The sequence below is a fragment of the Delphinus delphis genome, chromosome 9 (genome assembly GCF_949987515.2).
Source record: "Delphinus delphis chromosome 9, mDelDel1.2, whole genome shotgun sequence".
Lineage (NCBI taxonomy): Eukaryota > Metazoa > Chordata > Mammalia > Artiodactyla > Delphinidae > Delphinus > Delphinus delphis.
The window spans coordinates 17,383,073-17,402,617 of NC_082691.1; the positions used below are offsets into that span (position 1 = coordinate 17,383,073).

Below are 19,545 nucleotides of genomic sequence, written 5' to 3' on the forward strand. Positions count from 1 at the left end.
TATTTCACTGTAAATGTTTCAATTTTTTTTTAATTTTTAAAAAAATTTAAATTGAAGTATAGTTAATTTATAACATTGTATTAGTTTCAAGTGTACAGCAAAGTGATTCGGTTATACATATATATGTTGTTTACCCATTTTCAAGTTGTTTTTCCATGGAATACTGACCAGGTGGTAAATAATGCCTAATGAAAAGAAAAAATATGTCTCTTCTGCAGGTGGTACTTGACGTGTTTTATAGTAAAGTCCCCCAAAGCAGCAGGCTTATTGTACAGAGTACTGTGAACCTTTCACGCAGCTACCATGGCAGGGGGGCAGGGCAACTACATAGCTACACTACAATATCAAAACGAGTACATTGACATCGGTACAGTACTGTTAACCAGATTACAGACTTTATCCAGTTTCCCCCATTTTTTAACTGGTGTGCATTTGTGTGTAATTTCCTTTTTAAAGTCACTTAAGACAATATTTAGTCTTCTAAACAACAACCTGTATTCTCACAGTGAGTAAATGAGCTAGTCAGGCATTAAATTATAAACATAACTTGTGAAAATAAAAAATGTCTAGATCAGTTAAACTATATTTGAGATAGGAGAACACCAACTGTGTTTGGTTTTTCTTTGTACATTTCTTTTATGGTGTGAAAGTAGTCAGTATACAAATTCCATAGTCCATTCAGAATCGAACAGCTGAATTGGGGGCAGGGGTTGGGGGCCTGTTCCTACCATTGTGTTAAAACCCAAATAAGGAAGAGAGGGTGCCATTCAGCATTTTTCACCTTAATTATCATCATTCCTGCAAGACAAATTATCTCATTTTGGCATGCCACGAAACAAAAACTTGAGCTTAGCTGACCACCCAGACCCCTCTTCGTGACTCTACTGTTCAGCAGTATCACCATCAGGCTTCTTAAAGGAGGCTGTGTTACTGCCTCTTCCACTCACTAGTTCACCCACTCATTCGCTGAATAATTATGAAGCCCCTCCCACGTGCATTTACCACAGTAGGTTCTGGGGATCTAGTAGGGAACAAGACAGATAGGGTTCACACTGTCCCAGAGAGTCGGCGTCAAATCTTTGCGAACCTCTCTGTGATCTTCGGCTTCCTCTTACTAAATGACATGATCACTGATCATCATCCAAGGTTTGAATTCTGATTCCAAGGCCCCAAGCTCCCCAAGTTTCTTTTTTTTTTTTAAAGATATTTTTGATGGGGACCATTTTTAAAGTCTTTATTGAATTCGTTACAATATTGCTTATGTTTTACGTTTCGGATTTTTGGCCGCGAGACATGATCTTATCTCCCCGACCAGGGATGGAACCCGCACCCCCTGCATTGGAAGGCAAAGTCTTAACCACTGGACCACCAGGGAAGTCCCCCCAAGTTTTATTTTTAAACAAAGAGCAACCCCCTCTCCCTACCTACAGTAAATAGACATACACTAGACCACCTCTGCTTGGGAAGAATTTCTTTTGGTAATAGGTCTTCAGATCTGCCTTTCTCTGACCCAAGGTACAGGCGAGTAAGTGCTATCAGATCATCTATGGCATGTCCCTGTCACTGTGGTGGGGACAAAATCATGGCTGGGGACAGCTCACAGTCCCGGGTCTGGTGTATCGTGCACGGCATTGCACACCAGAAAAGGGTGTATCCTTTGATGGGCCTTGAGGCCCTGGAAAGGACTCACTTATTTACAACCTTCACCTTTGCTTCTCTATGGTTATTGGATTATCTCAAAGTACATCTGCTCTTTATGTTTTTCACAGTCTGTCCTGGCAGCTTTAGCCCTTGGAAACTTGAAAGGAATGCTGATGCAGTTCACAGAAATACGAAGATTGTGGCGAAAGGATAAGTATGATTGTGTAAGATGAGGCGATGGTATTTGAAAGAGAGGAATCAGAATGACATTTTAATGCTGATGTAAAATGCATATTTATATTGCAAACAAAGTGAAATTTTGTTTCTATCTGTCTGTTTAAATAACCTGAGTTTGTTTTATTTGCTATCCTGAAACTACATACTCTAATGATTATTCTCTGGGATTTTAATGTAAAAGGATGAGCTACTTACAAGTAGGCAATGGTCCATGAAACACAAGGAGAGAACTTCTTAGATCTGTTCTAAAACTTCTTGAAGTCACCTCTAACACCACAGAAACTCTCTGAATCTTAGGGTATGCATTGCTTCTGTTCTTCATTACATCATATGTTCGTTTCCAGAGAATCTGTGAAGAAAAATTCTGAACGTTCCTTTTGGAAACACTCTAAAGGCTCCCCTCGTTCTCAGCATGCCTTACAATGAGAAGCCCATGTCTCTAATTATATCAGGGTCAAAGTCTGTGGTGTAAAAAGGCTTGTTAACATAGCTTCTGGTACTTAACAAGCATAAAGTAATAAACCACACTTGGTTTAGTTTTGCTGCTGATAGATCAGTGTTAGGGATTTTAACACTTTTTTGGCATGCTAGGAGTCTGGTAGAGACAGTAGCCTTTAATTAAATCAGAGGACCAAAAGTAAGAGATTAGTCCAGGCTCTACCAATTAATTTGCTGATTTTGACAAAGAGCAGCTGGTTCTGGAATTTTCGCTGTGACAGATTCGATCATTTCCTTAACTGGCCCAGGGATGGGATTAGAAATGGATACACTCTCTTGGGATTTTTGAAACGATTTGCTTGTGTTTCTGCAGCTCAGAACCCGAGCCAGCAGAAATGACCTCAAGGCAGGTCTCTTCTGCTGTGCACTCCCAACTTCTGCTTTGGGCCCTAGAAGTTCATGCTTTCTTATAGCTCTGGACCTAGGACACTGTACTTAAATGAGAGTAAACGGTGGTGTATGTGTTGCCTTCTTTTGACAGCTAATTTGGGTCATGACCTTCATCTTTGCCGTTGTCCTGGGCCTCGGTTTAGGCCTGGCTGCTAGTGTGGCACTTCAGCTCCTGACTATCGTCTTCAGGACCCAGTTGTAAGTGCTCATTGTGGTCTGCATCCTTGCAGGCTTTGACCTGCCCAGGTCGGAGGAGAAAAAAACCTGTCACTTGTTAAGGGAAAAGCAGTTTAGTTGATAGGTATGCAAATCTATCAAGATTGGCTAAGCCTGGGATTTCCCTGGTGGTCCAGTGGTTAAGACTCCGCGTTTCCACTGCAGGGGGCGAGGGTTTATCCCTGGTGGGTAACTAAGATCCCACATGCTGTGCCGTGTAGCGAGAGAAAAAAAAAAAAAAAAAAGGAAGAGAAGATTGGCCAATCTGTTCTGCCTCACCCCAAAGCCTGAGGGTGAAAGAATGGCCCAACCTTAGAGCATCAGCCAGATCCCACCAGTTATTGGTCTGCTCCCTGCTTTGACACCAATTCAAAGAAATCATAAATCTCTGAGTCTGTTTGCCCAGCTGTAAACTGGTGGTAATTCTATGCTGAGCAGGTTTACTGTCTTTGTCTCAGACTTGTTAAACATGGGAAAGTGTTTCTGAGAAGATTCTGAGATTCTCCGTGTCTGGGGGAGTGTTGTTGTTCCCCTGGATGGGTTGTTAGATTGGACTCCCACCTGAAAATCAAGGAGCTGGATTAGAAAACTTCTCAAAGGCCCCTCTCATCCCGAAATGCCACAAAAGCTACTTAGAATTCTTGATTTTTAACAGAATTCCAAACAGAATTCCAGTCCAAACATCTTTGGATTCTTAAATCTCTGCCGTGTAATGTCACCACCGTGTGGTCACTCAGCCTATGTTGGATTACATGGCGTGACAGAGAGAGAAGGCTTGTTGGGATCTACGGTGTTCTAGAACAGAAGGTGTTATCATAGTTAAGGTTGATCCTGGACTGACGGAACACATTTACATTGAAATGTTCCTGCACTTGTTTATTCACTTATATTTTCATTCATTTCTTGGGGACCCATCAAACACAGAGACAAACTGAGCGGTCATAGGCAAATCATGATACTTCTCCATGTCCTTATCTATAAAACAAGGTGACTGTATCTGCCTTATTTCACCCACTAACTGATATTCAGAATGAAAATGGCAAAGCATATGGAAGTGCTTTGTAAACTGGATGTGGTAAATGGGAGGAGAGGCACGCTTCCAGGAGCTGTGGGAGGGTCAGTCAAAGAAGGTGTATGCCCTCCAGGGCATGATGGCGTGAGGATTCCCCAACCTTTAAAATTTGGAAAAGTGAGCCTGCTTTGGGATGCTGGGAAAACATCGACGTTAGCCTCATAGGCCTAACGTATATGCATGAATGATTCACTTGGTGTTGATTTTTCCTACAGTCCCAAGTGCAGCACGCTGGCTAATGTTGGCAGGAGCAACATCTATAAGAATAGAAAAGATTACTCTGAAGTAAGGAAAATTCATTTTTCTCTTTGATTGGCTAAATGATATTAATATAAATCTAATGGGCACCATCTACTATGACTTCTCTGCCTTACAGATGTATGAACCAGACGGTGTGAAGATTTTCAGATGTCCATCTCCTATTTACTTTGCAAACATTAGTTTCTTTAAGCAGAAACTTATCGATGCTGTAAGGTTTGGGGTTATTAATTTTTTTTAATTCCACTGAATATCTAGGGAAGAAATGCTTGTTCTGTAACAGGAGTGTCATTCATTTCACATATGTTGAGGCTGGGTTGTGTTTGTGTTTTTGTATCCTGTGTCCCAGGGCAGGTGGAACTACATTATAAGGGGTCCATTAACATGTTGGGAAATGAGACCCTTTTTTTTTTTTTTTTTTTTTTTTTTTTTTTGCCGTAGGCAGGCCTCTCACTGTTGTGGCCTCTCCCGTTGCGGAGCACAGGCTCCGGACGCGCAGGCTCAGCAGCCATGGCTCACGGGCCAAGCCGCTCCGCGGCATGTGGGATCTTCCCAGACCGGGGCATGAACCCGTGTCCCCTGCATCGGCAGGTGGACTCTCAACCACTGCGCCACCAAGGAAGCCTGAGACTTTTTGTATAAGGTCCAATATAGAGACCCTTTTTATTAAATTCTGCTGTAAAGTAAAAAGATTTACCACAAGATTTTGGGCTGCTGGTTTTCAATAGATGATCTCCTACAGATTTTCTTTGGGAATCAACTTCAGAAACAACACGAGTCCTTAATATTTGACTGCATCCTTGAAGAGATTCAGGATAGCAAATGAATACTTATAAGTGAAATGAATAAATATAATATAAATGAATATTTAACACTAAATAATAACTAGTGTCCCTGGTGGACTGGAGAGAAGCTGACAAAGAAGCAGACTTTAAGGTTAAGAAACAAAAGCTCAGCACTCACTCTTTCACATGCCTTCTGGTCCACTCTGTACCTTGCACAGAGCTTCTGCCTTAAACCCTAACTATTTTTACTCATTTGTTATGCATCAAATATCTTTCTACCCAACAAGTTTTTTTTTTTACAAAAATGGGATCATACTGTCTATCTGCCTTTAGATACTGTCCTTTTCACTTATCTTTCCATCTCACTACATTTTTTTGTCAATGATTTTTTTATTACATAATTTGATCCTCCTTACTTATTACTCTGGAGCTAAATATTACCACAATAAGAACACATTTGTTTTGAAAAGGGGAAAAATGAACGTTACCCTCAGATCTAATACTAAAAGTATAAAATAAGACATATAACAGTAGATATTATAAAATATAATCATACAAATTTTAATAGAATAAAAAGTATCTAGAAGCAGGATACTAATTAGATGCCACTCATATTCAAAAAATAGAAAAAATAAAATAAAATAAAATTCCCTAAGGGTTGTGTGGGCCAAAAACAAAAACAAAAACTTCAAATAGAATTTAGACCCATTAATGGATACTTTAGGGATAAAACCTGGATGGTACAGAGGTTTTTGAATGTTAACTGCATACAGGCTGAGCAGACCATAGGTCTGATACAATGCTCTCAATGATGATGTTTGGACCACTTGTAAATTTTATTTCAAATATCTGCTTTATGTGCCCCAATCCCTCAACCCACCCCGCTTAATTATGCTATATAAGTAGAATTATGCCATTAACTAGAATTATGCTATATAAGTAGCAGAATATTCAGCATTCTTGTAACACAGCAATGGGCTTTTCAGGTTGGCTTTAGTCCACTTCGAATTCTTCGCAAGCGCAACAAAGCTTTGAAGAAAATCCGAAAACTGCAGAAGAAAGGTCTGTTGCAAGTGACACTGGTAAGCTTCTTGCCCACATTTCTGCATATTATACCTAAAAGCTTAGTAAAATGTAGTTCAAGAGGTTGGTTCCATTCCTTTAAATGAAATGTTGGATAAACAAGGTACTTTGTGTGTCAATTAGTGTCATGTTTTTAAGGGTCTCCTTAAAATTGTATTCTCCTAAGAAATTTTTGTTTTACGGTATGTGGGCCTCTCACTGTTGTGGCCTCTCCCGTTGCGGAGCACAGGCTCCGGACGCGCAGGCTCAACAGCCATGGCTCACAGGCCCAGCCGCTCCGCAGCATGTGGGATCTTCCCAGACCGGGGTACAAACGAACCCGTGTCCCCTGCATCAGCAGGCGGACTCTCAACCACTGCGCCACCAGGGAAGCCCCTAAGAAATTTTTTATTCTCCAAATAAAACAGTTTACAATCCCATCAATTGACCCAACTCTGAATCTATGCTTCAGAAATTCACTACTTATCCTTGACATACAGTGTTTTGTTTAACATCTTTAGTGGAGTATATTTGCTTTACAATGGTGTGTAAGTTGTTGCTTTATAACAAAGTGAATCAGCTATACGTATACATATATCCCCATATCCCCTTCCCTCTTGCGTCTCCATCCCACCCTCCCTATCCTCCCACCCTCCCTATCCACCTTTGTGTCCAAGGTGGACACAAAGCACCGAGCTGATCTCCCTGTGCTATGCGGCTGCTTCCCACTAGCTATCTATTTTACGTTTGGTAGTGTATGTATGTCCATGCCACTCTCTCACTTCTTCCCAGCTTACCCTTCCCCCTCCCCGTGTCCTCAAGTCCATTCTCTATGTCTGCATCTTTATTCCTGTCCTGCCCCTAGGTTCTTCAGAACTTTTTTTTTTTTAGATTCCATATATATGTGTTAGCATACAGTATTTGTTTTTCTTTTTCTGACTTACTTCACTCTGTATGACAGTCTCTAGGTCCATCCACCTCACTACAAATAACTCAATTTCCTTTCTTTTTATGGCTGAGTAATATTTCATTGTATATATGTGTCACATCTTCTTTAGCCATTCATCTGTCGATGGACACTTAGGTTGCTTCCATGTCCTGGCTATTGTAAATAGAGCTGCAATGAACATTGTGGTACATGACTCTTTTTGAATTATGGTTTACTTGGGGTATATGCCCAGTAGTGCGATTGCTGGGTCATATGGTAGGTCTATTTTTAGTTTTTTAAGGAACCTCCATACTGTTCTTCATAGTGAATGTATTAATTTACATTCTCACCAAAGTGCAAGAGGGTTCCCTTTTCTCCACACCCTCTCCAGCATTTATTGTTTGTAGATTTTCTGATGAACCCCATTCTGACTGGTGTGAGGTGATAACCTCATTGTAGTTTTCATTTGCATTTCTCTAATGATTAGTGATGTTGAGCATCCTTTCATGTGTTTGTTGGCAATCTGTATATCTTCTTTGGAGAAATGTCTATTTAGGTCTTCTGCCCATATTTGGATTGGGTTGTTGTTTTTTTTGATATTGAGCTGAATGAGCTGCTTGTGTATTTTAGAGATTAATAATCCTTTGTCAGTTGCTTCATTTGCAAATATTTTCTCCCATTCTGAGGGTTGTCTTTTCATCTTGTTTATGGTTTCCTTTGCTGTGTAAAAGCTTTTAAGTTTCATTAAGTCCCATTTGTTTATTTTTGTTTTTATTTCCATTTCTCTAGGAGGTGGGTCAAAAAGGATCTTGCTGTGATTTATGTCACAGAGTGTTCTGCCTATGTTTTCCTCTAACAGTTTTATAGTGTCTGGCCTTACATTTAAGTCTTTAATCCATTTTGAGTTTATTTTTGTGTATGGTGTTAGGGAGTGTTCTAATTTCATTCCTTTACATGTAGCTGTCCTGTTTTCCCAGCACCATTTATTGAAGAGGCTGTGTTTTCTCCATTGTATATTCTTGCCTCCTGTATCAAAGATAAAGTGACCATATGTGAATGGGTTTATCTCTGGGCTTTCTATCCTGTTCCATTAATCTATATTTCTGTTTTTGTGCCAGTACCATACTGTCTTTTTTCTTTTCTTTTATTTATTTTTGGCTGCGTTGGGTCTTCGTTACTGCATGCGGGCTTTTCTCCGGCTGCAGCGAGCAGGGGCTACTCTTCATTGCAGTGTGCGGGCTTCTCATTGTGGTGGCTTCTGTTGTTGTGGAGCACAGGCTCTAGGCACGCAGGCTTCAGTAGTTGCAGCATGTGGGCTTAGGTGGTCTGTGGCATGTGGGATCTTCCCGGACCAGGGCTCGAACCATGTCCCCTGCATTGGTAGGCAGATTCTTAACCACTGCGCTACCAGGGAAGCCCAGTACTATACTGCCTTGATTACTGTAGCTTTGTAGTATAGTCTGAAGTCAGGGAGCCTGATTCCTCCAGCTCCGTTTTTCTTTCTCAAGATTGCTTTGGCTATTTGGGGTCTTTTGTGTTTCCATACAAATTGTGAAATTTTTTGTTCTAGTTCTGTGAAAAATGCCATTGGTAGTTTGATAGGGATTGCATTGAATCTGTAGATTGCTTTCGGTAGTATAGTTATTTTCACAATGTTAATTCTTCCAATCCAAGAACATGGTATATCTCTCCATCTGTTTGTGTCATCTTTAATTTCTTTCATCAGTATCTTATAGTTTTCTGCATACAGGTCTTTTGTCTCCGTAGGTAGGTTTATTCCTAGGTATTTTATTCTTTTTGTTGCAGTGGTAAATGGGAGTGTTTCCTTAATATCTCTTTCAGATTTTTCATCATTAGTGTATAGGAATGCAAGAGATTTCTGGGCATTAATTTTGTATCCTGCTACTTCATCAAATTCATTGATTAGCTCTAGTAGTTTTCTGGTAGAGTCTTTAGGATTCTCTATGTATAGTATCATGTCATCTGCAAACAATGACAGTTTTACTTCTTCTTTTCCAATTTGGATTCCTTTTATCTCTTTTTCTTCTCTGATTGCTGGGGCTAAAACTTCCAAAACTATGCTGAATAAGCATGGTGAGCGTGGGTAACCTTGTCTTGTTCCTGATCTTAGTGGAAATGGTTTCAGTTTTTCACCATTCAGAATGACGTTGGCTGTGGGTTTGTCATATATGGCCTTTATTATGTTGAGGTAAGTTCCCTCTATGCCTACTTTCTGGAGGGTTTTTTATTATAAATCGGTGTTGAATTTTGTCAAAAGCTTTTTCTGCATCTATTGATATGATCATATGGTTTTTCTCCTTCAATTTGTAATATTTGTTAATATCCTTGCATTCCTGGGATAAACCCCACTTGATCACGGTGTATGATCTTTTTAATGTGCTGTCGGATTCTGTTTGCTAGTATTTTGTTGAGGATTTTTGCATCTATGTTCATCAGCGATATTGGCCTGTAGTTTCTTTTTTTGTGACATCTTTGCCTACAGTGTTTTTCTCGGTCACAGTTCTTATGCATATTAGTATCCTCTCTTGCAGAAAGGATATATATGTACTGTTGATGGCTTTAAAGATTCTGACGAAGAGCTGGACAATGATAATATAGAAGAACTGGATCAGCCCATCAATACAACAGACCTGCCCTTCCAGATAGACTGGAACGCTGATCTTCCTTTCAACATCATGGTCCCTAAAATCAACCTCCACAGCCTCATTCTTGACTTTTCAGCAGTGTCATTTCTTGACATTTCATCAATGAGGGGTCTCAAAATGGTAATTTCTCTTTTCTGAATGGAAACAGCTAATCAGTCACTAAAGGTAAAAAAGGTGTATTTGTGGAAGGATGCTCCTTTAGATAACACATGCTTAAGTAGAAGTAAATTTTAATCTTAGAATATTTCATGGAGGGAGTACAGGTGGGGCATGTTCAGAGAACTCTTTAAAAGTGCATTTCCCATGAGCCTGCATATAATTTCTAATGTATGCTTATAGACAACAATGCTCATAATCCTATTAAATTCCAATTCTGCAGTGCCTTCAAATCCTTGCGGGTGTTGTATCTAAATTGTCCTGAAATAGAGGAGGTTTTGGGAAAAAGTGGAACAAAAAAGTGGCCTTTTGTTTTTATCCTCATCTTTCATAAGCCAGTGAGATTTCACTTGACTATATAATAATGTGTGGTTTTTTTAAAGTAGATATGCAAAAGAATAAATGTCACATGTGATTTTAAAACGGAACTTGTAACAGTCAGGTTGCAGGCTGTTTTCTTTGCACAGTTTCGTCAGCATTTCTAAAATAATGAGTTTCTAACAGAAATGCAGAAACAGATATCAAGAGAATTTAAGAATTCCAAGTTCCCCTCTTTTGCTTATTTTTTTATAGAAATCTGCCTACATAAAAACTGACCTAAGGTCTATTAAGTATAGGTGAACTGGATATAAAATTCAAAAATAGGATCAATTTTATTTCCTTCAAACTATCTTTAAAAAAAATCTAAACATCACATAACTTTTGAGACTGCTTGCCTTTTCTTTTTCTTTGCTTCTGTCTATTTTAGCTTTGGAGGAGAAAATACACAAAAAGTTTATGTTTTGATCTTGGCAGTATAGCACAAAGGATGGGGACTCTGCCTTAGGTTTCCTTGGTTTCCTTAAGGTCCTAATTCTTACTTCAGCCCAGTAGAGGCTCTAAAAGTGTTTACTGATGATAATAGTGATATTTATGATCGCTAAACTGATCAAAAGTACAAGATACTTTTCTTAACCTTATATGACCTTTCTCATATCACTACTGGCCTTTGTTCTTAGCCTAAAGACCAGGAAAACGGATAAAGATTCATTGGTGCTAGATACCTCCAGGCACTGTGGACAGGAATAAAAAGAACAATGTGTACGGGTCATGGGGTTTTTCAACTTTTATATAGATAAAAGCTCTAAGTCAAGATCATCCCATAGAAGAAACTTTTAAAATTAAATCAGAGTTCATCTTGTGAGTCAAGGCAGAACATTTTCCCATCATCCTTCCTTAGAGCTCTTTCCTTTGGATTTCTTTCTTTCTGTGATAGAGCCTTGTTATTAACTTTAGTATCTCTATACTATTGTCTCGTTTCAAAATGTAAGAGGCTCTGAAAGCAACATATCACCCTAAGACATAATTATGATAGTTTTCTTTATGATTCTGACAAGTGAAACTGTTCCCTAAGGAAGATCTACTTTCTTTTTAACAGATCTTGCAAGAATTTATCAGGATTCAGGTAGATGTGTATATTGTTGGAACTGATGGTAAGTTGTTTTGTTTTTATATTCTGACAATTTCTTCACTGCTCTCAATCTAGACAGCTTCTCCAAAGAACAGGCACTTTTTATGATCACCAAGAAGGAAATCTACTTTGTAGATTTCCAATAGAAATCTCTAGGGAACAGCATATTTATATTTGAGTTGTGTCAATATGTAATTAACTTTACAATTTGAATCCTAGTTTAACAGGCAGCAAAGGAGTGAATATGTAACCACTGTTTACCCTAAACTTCCTAGAAAAGTAGGCTTGTTTTCTCTTTTCCTCACCTCCCTCGATTCATCGGCCCATAATTACCTGGTTTCTGCTTCACCTCACTGATGAGGTTGCCCTTGCCAAGGTCATCAATGATGTCCAGGTTGTCAAGATCAACCACCCCCAGCCCAGCCTCATTCTCTTGGAGCTTACTTTAGCATTGAGGTACCTTTCTTTAGCCTCTGTCCCCCTGACTTCTGCAAGACCATTCTTCTGAGTCCTTTCCCACCACTCTCAGAGCTCCACAGTGTCTGACATTGTTTCCTCTCCACACCGCAGTCGGTCTTCCCCAAGGTTCAAACCTAAACCCTATGGTTCTAATTCTATCAACTCTTTCTAAGCCAATCTCTTAGCATGCTTATGACTGCAAGTATGTCTACAGGTTAATGAATCTGCTAACTACATCTTCAGCCCAGACCTTTCTTCTGAGCTGCAGACCCTGTATTCAACCATCTGGATGTCCTCCAAGTACCTAAGATACATGTATTCAAAACTAAATATATTACCTTCCCTCCCAGAACTACTCCTTCTCCTTTTCTATCTTGATCACTGCATCACCACATACCCACCCAGTTGCCCAAAGTAGAAACCTTGGAGCCGTCTTTAATTTCTCCTCCCCATCCCTCTATATTCAGTGAGTCACCATAAATATGAAGTGAATCACTCTTCCTCTCCATTTCTACAGCCTTAATCCAGATCCTTATCAGTTCTCATCTAAGTCCTCTGCAAGAACTAATCAGTGTCCTTGTCCATGACTAGAATATTCTCCCATCCCATTTTCTGACTCATCCCATTAATCTTTCTCATGAAACTTATAGTCTAGTGGGAAAGCCCGATAATAAACAAATAAAAAGATATTTCAGGTAATGATAAGCACTGTGAAGAAAAGAGCAGGGTTAAGAGACATAGAGCCATAGGGGTAGTGCTATATTAGACAGGTGATCAAGGATGTCCAGTAATGCGACATTTGAGCAGCAACTGGAATGAAGTGAGGGAGTCAACCTTGACAGTATCTTGGGGGAAAACATTTTACGGAGGGGGAGGACAAGTGAAATTGAGGGAGGCGTGAAATTGGCATCTTTAATTTTTTGCTCTCTACTGGCTCCTATCCATAAAATCTACAGACATACTCTAGTTTCAAGGCTTCCTTATAATTAAAAATATTCTCTTAATCTCAGTAACCCTTTAATCTCTTAAACAATTTTATTCTTTCTCCATAATCCCAGGTGTTTTGAGATTGTCCTTTCCTGCTGCCTCTGCTGCCTGGCATCCCTCTTGGTCCTCAACTAAGATCATCACCTTCCCTCTCACTGCACACCACCACCCACCTGCATCCTGGGTTCTGGCAACCATAATGCCCTCCTCTCTCCCTCTCCCTCAGACACTGCTAGGTCTTGTCAATATTGAAAGTTTGCCTGTGAACAGACTTTCCCATCTCCACCCTTTCATACCTTCTCTTCATCCTTCTTTCTCCAGATCCTAGGCATTCTTTTAAACGGTAACTGCTTCATCAAGTTTTCCCAGAATCCTGCCAAGAGGAAACAACCTTTACCCTTCTTTCTCTGAATTTCCATAGCACATGATCTGTGCCTCTCTTATTCATTCTTCAAATATCTGAGGACCTACCTTGTGCTAGGCATTATTTAAGACCCCAAAAAAACATGAAAGAAAAAAAATCAGATTGCTTCCTGCCTTTATGATTCTACAACAATTTCCCTTTCATTAAGATAGTATATAAGAGCTCTACCTTCACTCCAGGACAAGATTCATGTCTAACTTAGGTTTTGATCCTTCATATTACCCAGCCAGAGCTTTGCATGTAGTAGACATGATGTAATATTTGGTTATCTGTGCAAACAATGCTGGTTAGTGCCTACAAGAATAGAATTCCTCAAAGATGACTGGAGAGGTAATGTACGGTGCCAAGGAAGATGTTTTCTGATAGTACCCAGCACCTTTGGGAAAATGGACTAAAGCAGTAACTAGTAAATCCAGAACCATGGCACTGGTCCATGAGTATACGTTCTATTTTGGCAGAATCTCAGCTTTTAGTAATAAGCTACATTTGATGCTCCAGTCATTAACGAGGGAGATTAACTCACAAGTCTCCTGCCTAAAAGTTTTTCTCATTTGAACCTTTTCCTTCTTTGTTTTTACATGAACACATTATATGTGTAATTTTCTTAGAAAGGTGTCCTTTAGTTCCAGAAGACATTGTACTAATGGTACACTGGTTTCGTACCATTGCAACCCCCAAACACTTAACCAAACATCAGTGAAATGCACATTTGCAAATGTAAGTTCAAATCCCCAACCTCAAGGAGAAACCCATAGCCAAACAATTACTTCTTCCTGTTATTCTTTCTTTCTTCTCTTCAGATGACTTCATTGAGAAGCTGGCACGGTGTGAATTTTTTGATGATGAAGTCAAGGACTCAATATTCTTCTTAACAATCCATGATGCTGTTTTGCATATTTTGATGAAGAAAGATTACAGTACTTCGAAGTTTAATCCCAGTCAGGTACCAGCTTTTTGGCGACTTTCACATTTGTATAACCAACCACCTGTGCTTCTTAAATTTCCCTTTATTTTTCAACATTAAAAAAATATATTCCTAATCCATATTTCCATCCTGGTTTTTCAGGAAAAAGAAGCAAAATTTGATTTCACCATAAACACAAATGGAGCATTACGTAATCGGGAATGTCAGGTAAGATTCCTCAGCAGGTTTACCTGTATCTAGACATTAGGACAAAACACTTTTAAAAATAGTGAGGCCTCTTCCAGCACACTGCAGAAAGTCCAGCACCTGTTTGAGCCTCTGTGCCTCATCGCTACAAAACTGAAGCAATAAAAAAAAAAAAAAAAAAAAGAAAGAAAGAAAGAAAACTGAAGCAACGTCAATCTCATAGGGACTCTGGGGGGAAATAAGCTCAGACCAGTACAAAAAAAGGATGGAAAATAGTGATACTCGATCTCTTAGCGCAATATTGAGCATAGAGAGAGAGAACGTTTTGTTTTCAAAGTACTTACAACAAAGATCTTATTCTGGTCTTGTCAATCCATGAGGCAGGGAAGGAATTACTGTTTCCACCTACAGATGAATTTGTGATGGAGCTGAGAAGCTAATGTACACCTCCTGACCCCCAGATGCATGGGAAGCCCCTAGACAGTGCCTAGCGCAGCACTGAAAGTTAGGTTCCTTTACTTCCTTACTTGAAAGAGTTGCCAAATCATCATTTAACTGGATAGTGCCGTTTCATTCTAGAATATTCATTTCTAGAATATTCACTCCTATAAGGGACTGTCTCTAGTTTGGGAAAAGCAGAACTACAAATCAAAATGGGTATCTGCTGTAAGGCAAGTATATGGTAGGTGCATTACATTCATGATCTCAATCTTTACAACAATATGCAAAGAAGATATCTTCATTTCACAAATGAGGAAATTAGAAGGGCTCAGAGAGCTTAACTAATTTGCTTAAGGTCACACACTAAACTGACAACAGGATTTGAAGCAAGATCTGTCTGATGTCAAGATCTATGTTCTGCACATTATGTTATACTGGCTGTTTCCTTTGGTGAAAAACTAATGGATGTGAGGGTCCTGGGAAAGAATCTAATGATTGTCTTCAAGTACGGGAAGTGGCTGGTGGTATTTCTCTTATTTGAAGAAAGGTCTAAGAAGAATAGCAAAAAAGAATTTAAATTAGAAATGAAGCAATGTATAGCATAAGATGAGCCTGGATGATTATTAAGAGTTTTATCAAACAGAAAAAGGTTAGATGAAAAAGCCATTCCAGAAAATTAGACCTGGTGGGGGAAAGGAGAGCCATGATTCTGTTTCCCAGGGCTGTTTTCCAGAAAACCCCACATCTAGCACCTTGCCCGAGGCCCCCACAAAGAGAGCCTTACCAGAAACCCTCTGCCCAGTTGTTGGATTCAGAATTGTCACCAAGTTTTAAAGGATCAAGTATAGGAACAGAATTTAAATCTGATGTCCAATCATAGCTTTAGAACCAACTGTCAAACAGAATGTAGTCAATACCATCCTGTACCTGTTTCCCTATATTTAAAAAAAAGAAATATTTAACACGAGCTCTTTGCATTACTTAGAGGAAGATAAATCAGCAGTCGTGGTTAGGCCACCAGTGGTGATTCATGTAAAAGCTGAGTGTCCCTGACCAGCACACTTGGCCCCTTTGAGTTGTATGGCCCCTGTAACAAATGTGAAGAAATATATTACTACAACACATTATATTCTTATTTTGGTTAAGTTAAATTAGGCCTTTGAAAGATACACTTCTATTACAACATGGTATCACATGGTTCTACGTTAACCAAGTAGTCGTGGAAGGTATTATTTGATCATTAAAATTGAAGACAAAAAACTTGTTGGTGACTCTGGTAAGTTCTAGCTCCCAATTTTAATCAGATTGACCACATTTACTCTTCTTAAATACAAGATATGATTATTAAGAGGGATAGAACTTAACAAGTCTTTTAAAGCAAGAACTTTCTGTCTTCTTCCAGGTACCCAGTGAAACAAAATTCTAATCAAAATATAATTCAGAGGGATCCTCATCTGACTGTCACATAAAGAACAACTTTATACCCAGAAAGTTATTGATAAGTTCATACATTGTATGAAGAATATTTTTGTTTGACAGAAATTATGTTTCAAACTTTGGAACGAGATTGTTCTAGCATGGTATATTTTTCACATATCTAGTAGGCAATTACGTAAATACTCTTAATTTTATACCTTGTAGATTTAGCAAAGGAAAATTATTTTGTTTGTATGTATTTTTATAGCACTGACAGATTTCCATCCAAGTCACTACCTTTGCGCATATTTTGCAGTGCATTTGCACCACTGCTTTGAATCTTGTAATTTGTATAGTTCATACTAATATATATCCATTTAAAAAAATCAATTGTACAGTGGGTGTGTCTTGCTTTGTTAAATTTCTTGTTAGTTTTCTGAAACATGCTTGCTGTGGGTCCTCTTTATAGTGATCTGACTGGAAACCTGCTACATGAGAATCTTCTAAGCCCCCTGCAATGAGACTTCTTTGCCCAGATTTTATGATTACTATAGCTTTTTAAAGCACTCAACCTCCTATCCAGATTTAGATACAATCCTTCTAATGCCCTATCTGTAACTATAACTAGTTTTTGACTCTTTCTTCACTGCTGGTCATTATTTGTAACTCACAGGGTAACAGCTCTAGAGCTCAATTCAACTGGAGAATGAGATTCAGCATGTTTCTCTTTTTTGCTGGAACTGTTCTTGGTACAAATTTGCATTTATTTTATGTAATAGAAATTAAACATCATCACCAACAGAAAAAGATTCAGTGGCCTCTGTTCAACATCAAACCAGTTTGTCAATGGGAAAAGTTGCCCCAATTGTTTTAGATCTCACCTCTGAATGTTTATTATCAAAGTACCCTTCTAACCTTTGTTAATGTCTTTACTGAGAGGGCTTGTCTACTGGACTTAAAACCAATTACAGAAAAATAAAGGCTTATTTGCATAGCTACTCTTAATTAAAAACTAGAATGTCAGCACTCTTTATAGCAACGTGTCTTAAACTTTTTGAGTCATGGACACCTTAGAGAGCCTCATGTACCCTATGGACTTTGGGGAAAAAATACATATACACATATACCTTTGTATATGATGCCCTATGAATCTCAGGTTAAGAGCTCCAGTAGAAATTGAAAGCATGAGCCTATTTAATTGGTCATTTGGCTTGGGGGTGGGGCAAAAGCCTTGCACAGAATTGTCACTGATGTCTGCATCTTCACAAGCAAAGGTGCCCTCTACCCTCTTCTTGCCAACCAAAATGTCATAGAGCAGGAAGAAGCACTCCAATTACCGTGCCCCCATCACAATCCATTCAACCTTAACATCTTGAGTGAGGTTCACTTATCCTCATCCTTAAATGTTTTTTCTCTGAGGCCTCTAAGGTGGATATGCTTTGGGTAAGGGGTATGCATGGGGCTGGGCCTCTATTTGCCTGCCTCAGAGCAAATATTGCAAACTGACCAGGGCAAAGACTCTGAGCCCTGATTTAGGAAGAGGCTAAGAGATTGCGTTGGAAGATAAAAATAAAACTTATGGGACTTCCCTGGTGGTGCAGTGGTAAAGAATCCGTCTGCCAATGCAGGGGACACGGGTTCGATCCCTGGTCCAGGAAGATCCCACATGCCACGGATCAACTAAGCCTGTGCGCCACAACTACAGAGGCTGCGCTCTAGAGCCCGTGGGCCACAACTACTGAGCCCGTCTGCCACAACTGCTGAAGCCAGCGCGCCCAGAGCCCATGCTCCGCAACAAGAGAAGCCACCGCAGTGAGAAGCCTGCGCACTGCAACGAAGAGTGGCCCCCGCTCACCGCAAAAGGAGAAAGCCCACACGCAGCAACGAAGACCCAACGCAGCCAAAAGTAAATAAATTTATAAAAAATAAATAAATAAAACTTACATAAAACTTACACAAATCAGAGCAAACTGAAGGGGAGAGGATATCCAGTGATGAACTGGGAGACAGAACCACTTGTGAAGAAACATATATTACTGAAATTAAGAAAGGTTGGAGCTCATACATACATGTTGAGCAGTTTATCTTCAAAATCATTTTCTAATGCTAATTTATGCATTTGATACATATTCTTGTTTAAACACAGTAACTTACCAGTTAGAAATGTAAATGAAATGTCTTAAATGCAAGCTGGACCATACACTGCATAAACAAGAGCAGAGAGAGGAATATTTCATATTTGTCTGCCATCTTCATTTGGACAACTTACATGTTAAAACTGATCTACTGATCCTCTCCCCCTTATCTGTTCTACTAGCACCTTTCCACCTCAGTTAATGCCAACTCCAGCCTTCCAGCTGCTCAGGCTGAAAATTTTGTTAGGAAATTCTATTGACTCTACCTTTTAAATATGTCTAGTATCAACTCACTTAACTCTCAAATTAGCCCCCCTAAGATAGGTACTATGTTTATCCTCATTTTTTAGAAAAGCAAAATAAATCAAGGCTCAAAGAGGATAAGTAATTAGTCTAAGTTATATATACTTGCTAGTTCTATAGGCATAGAACCAGAATTCAGTCTAGATGGTCTGACTCCAGAGCCCAGGCTCTTAATCATTAGGAAATACTACCTCTTCAAAGAAATAAAAACCTAAAAAAAAAGAAATAAAAACCTATCTAAAAACTGATCTAGCACAAGGCAGGACTAAACTCAGGAACAATATAGGTGCATTCTGCAGATTTGTTCCAAAGTCACTTATTTAGCACTGCACAATTAAGTATACCCAGAAAAGCTATTAGGAAATATATTATTAATTCCAGAATCAAATAAATTATTTCTCTCATTATGGTTGTATATCTGTATACTTTTGTAAAACATTTTTTAGTGTTTTTCCCCACCCTGGCTGCTATACTTTGAAAAAGAACATAATAAAATCTTTTGAGGAAAATTCAGGGGTTACTATCAAGAACAATTCCCGGGTAAGTTAGAAATGTAAGCTCCTAATTAGCAGGGATCATATCTAGTTGGTTCATAATTATATACCCATGTCCATCATATATATGTGCTTAACTTACATACATAAATTTTTATTTTATATATATATATATATATATATATATATATATATATCTCCATCCTTCCACAAGTCACCCACTTCTTTTTTTAAATATTTATTATTTATTTATTTATGCATGCCACACTGGGTTTTAGTTGTGGCATCCAGGATCTTCACTGCACCATGCAGGCTACTTGGTCGCAGCGTGTGGGCTTTAATTGCAGCATGCGGACTCCTAGTTGTGGCACGTGAACTCTTAGTTGCGGCATGCATGTGCGTTCCAGTTCCCCGAC

At 39.0% G+C, this 19,545-nt stretch overlaps 1 protein-coding gene across 1 annotated transcript in view; it reads left to right on the plus strand.

The window, feature by feature from the left end:
* The window catches only part of SLC26A3 (solute carrier family 26 member 3), a 31,896-nt gene extending 13,304 nt beyond the window's left edge, over nt 1-18,592 (plus strand). Inside the window, exons 11-20 of the mRNA XM_060021229.1 lie at nt 1,770-1,865; nt 2,858-2,964; nt 4,270-4,339; nt 4,431-4,523; nt 6,084-6,179; nt 9,640-9,873; nt 11,327-11,381; nt 14,030-14,172; nt 14,296-14,361; nt 18,515-18,592. Coding sequence (XP_059877212.1) covers nt 1,770-1,865; nt 2,858-2,964; nt 4,270-4,339; nt 4,431-4,523; nt 6,084-6,179; nt 9,640-9,873; nt 11,327-11,381; nt 14,030-14,172; nt 14,296-14,361; nt 18,515-18,592 — 1,038 coding nt within the window. The remainder of the gene's footprint in view (nt 1-1,769; nt 1,866-2,857; nt 2,965-4,269; nt 4,340-4,430; nt 4,524-6,083; nt 6,180-9,639; nt 9,874-11,326; nt 11,382-14,029; nt 14,173-14,295; nt 14,362-18,514) is intronic.
* Nucleotides 18,593-19,545: the final 953 nt, after the last annotated feature.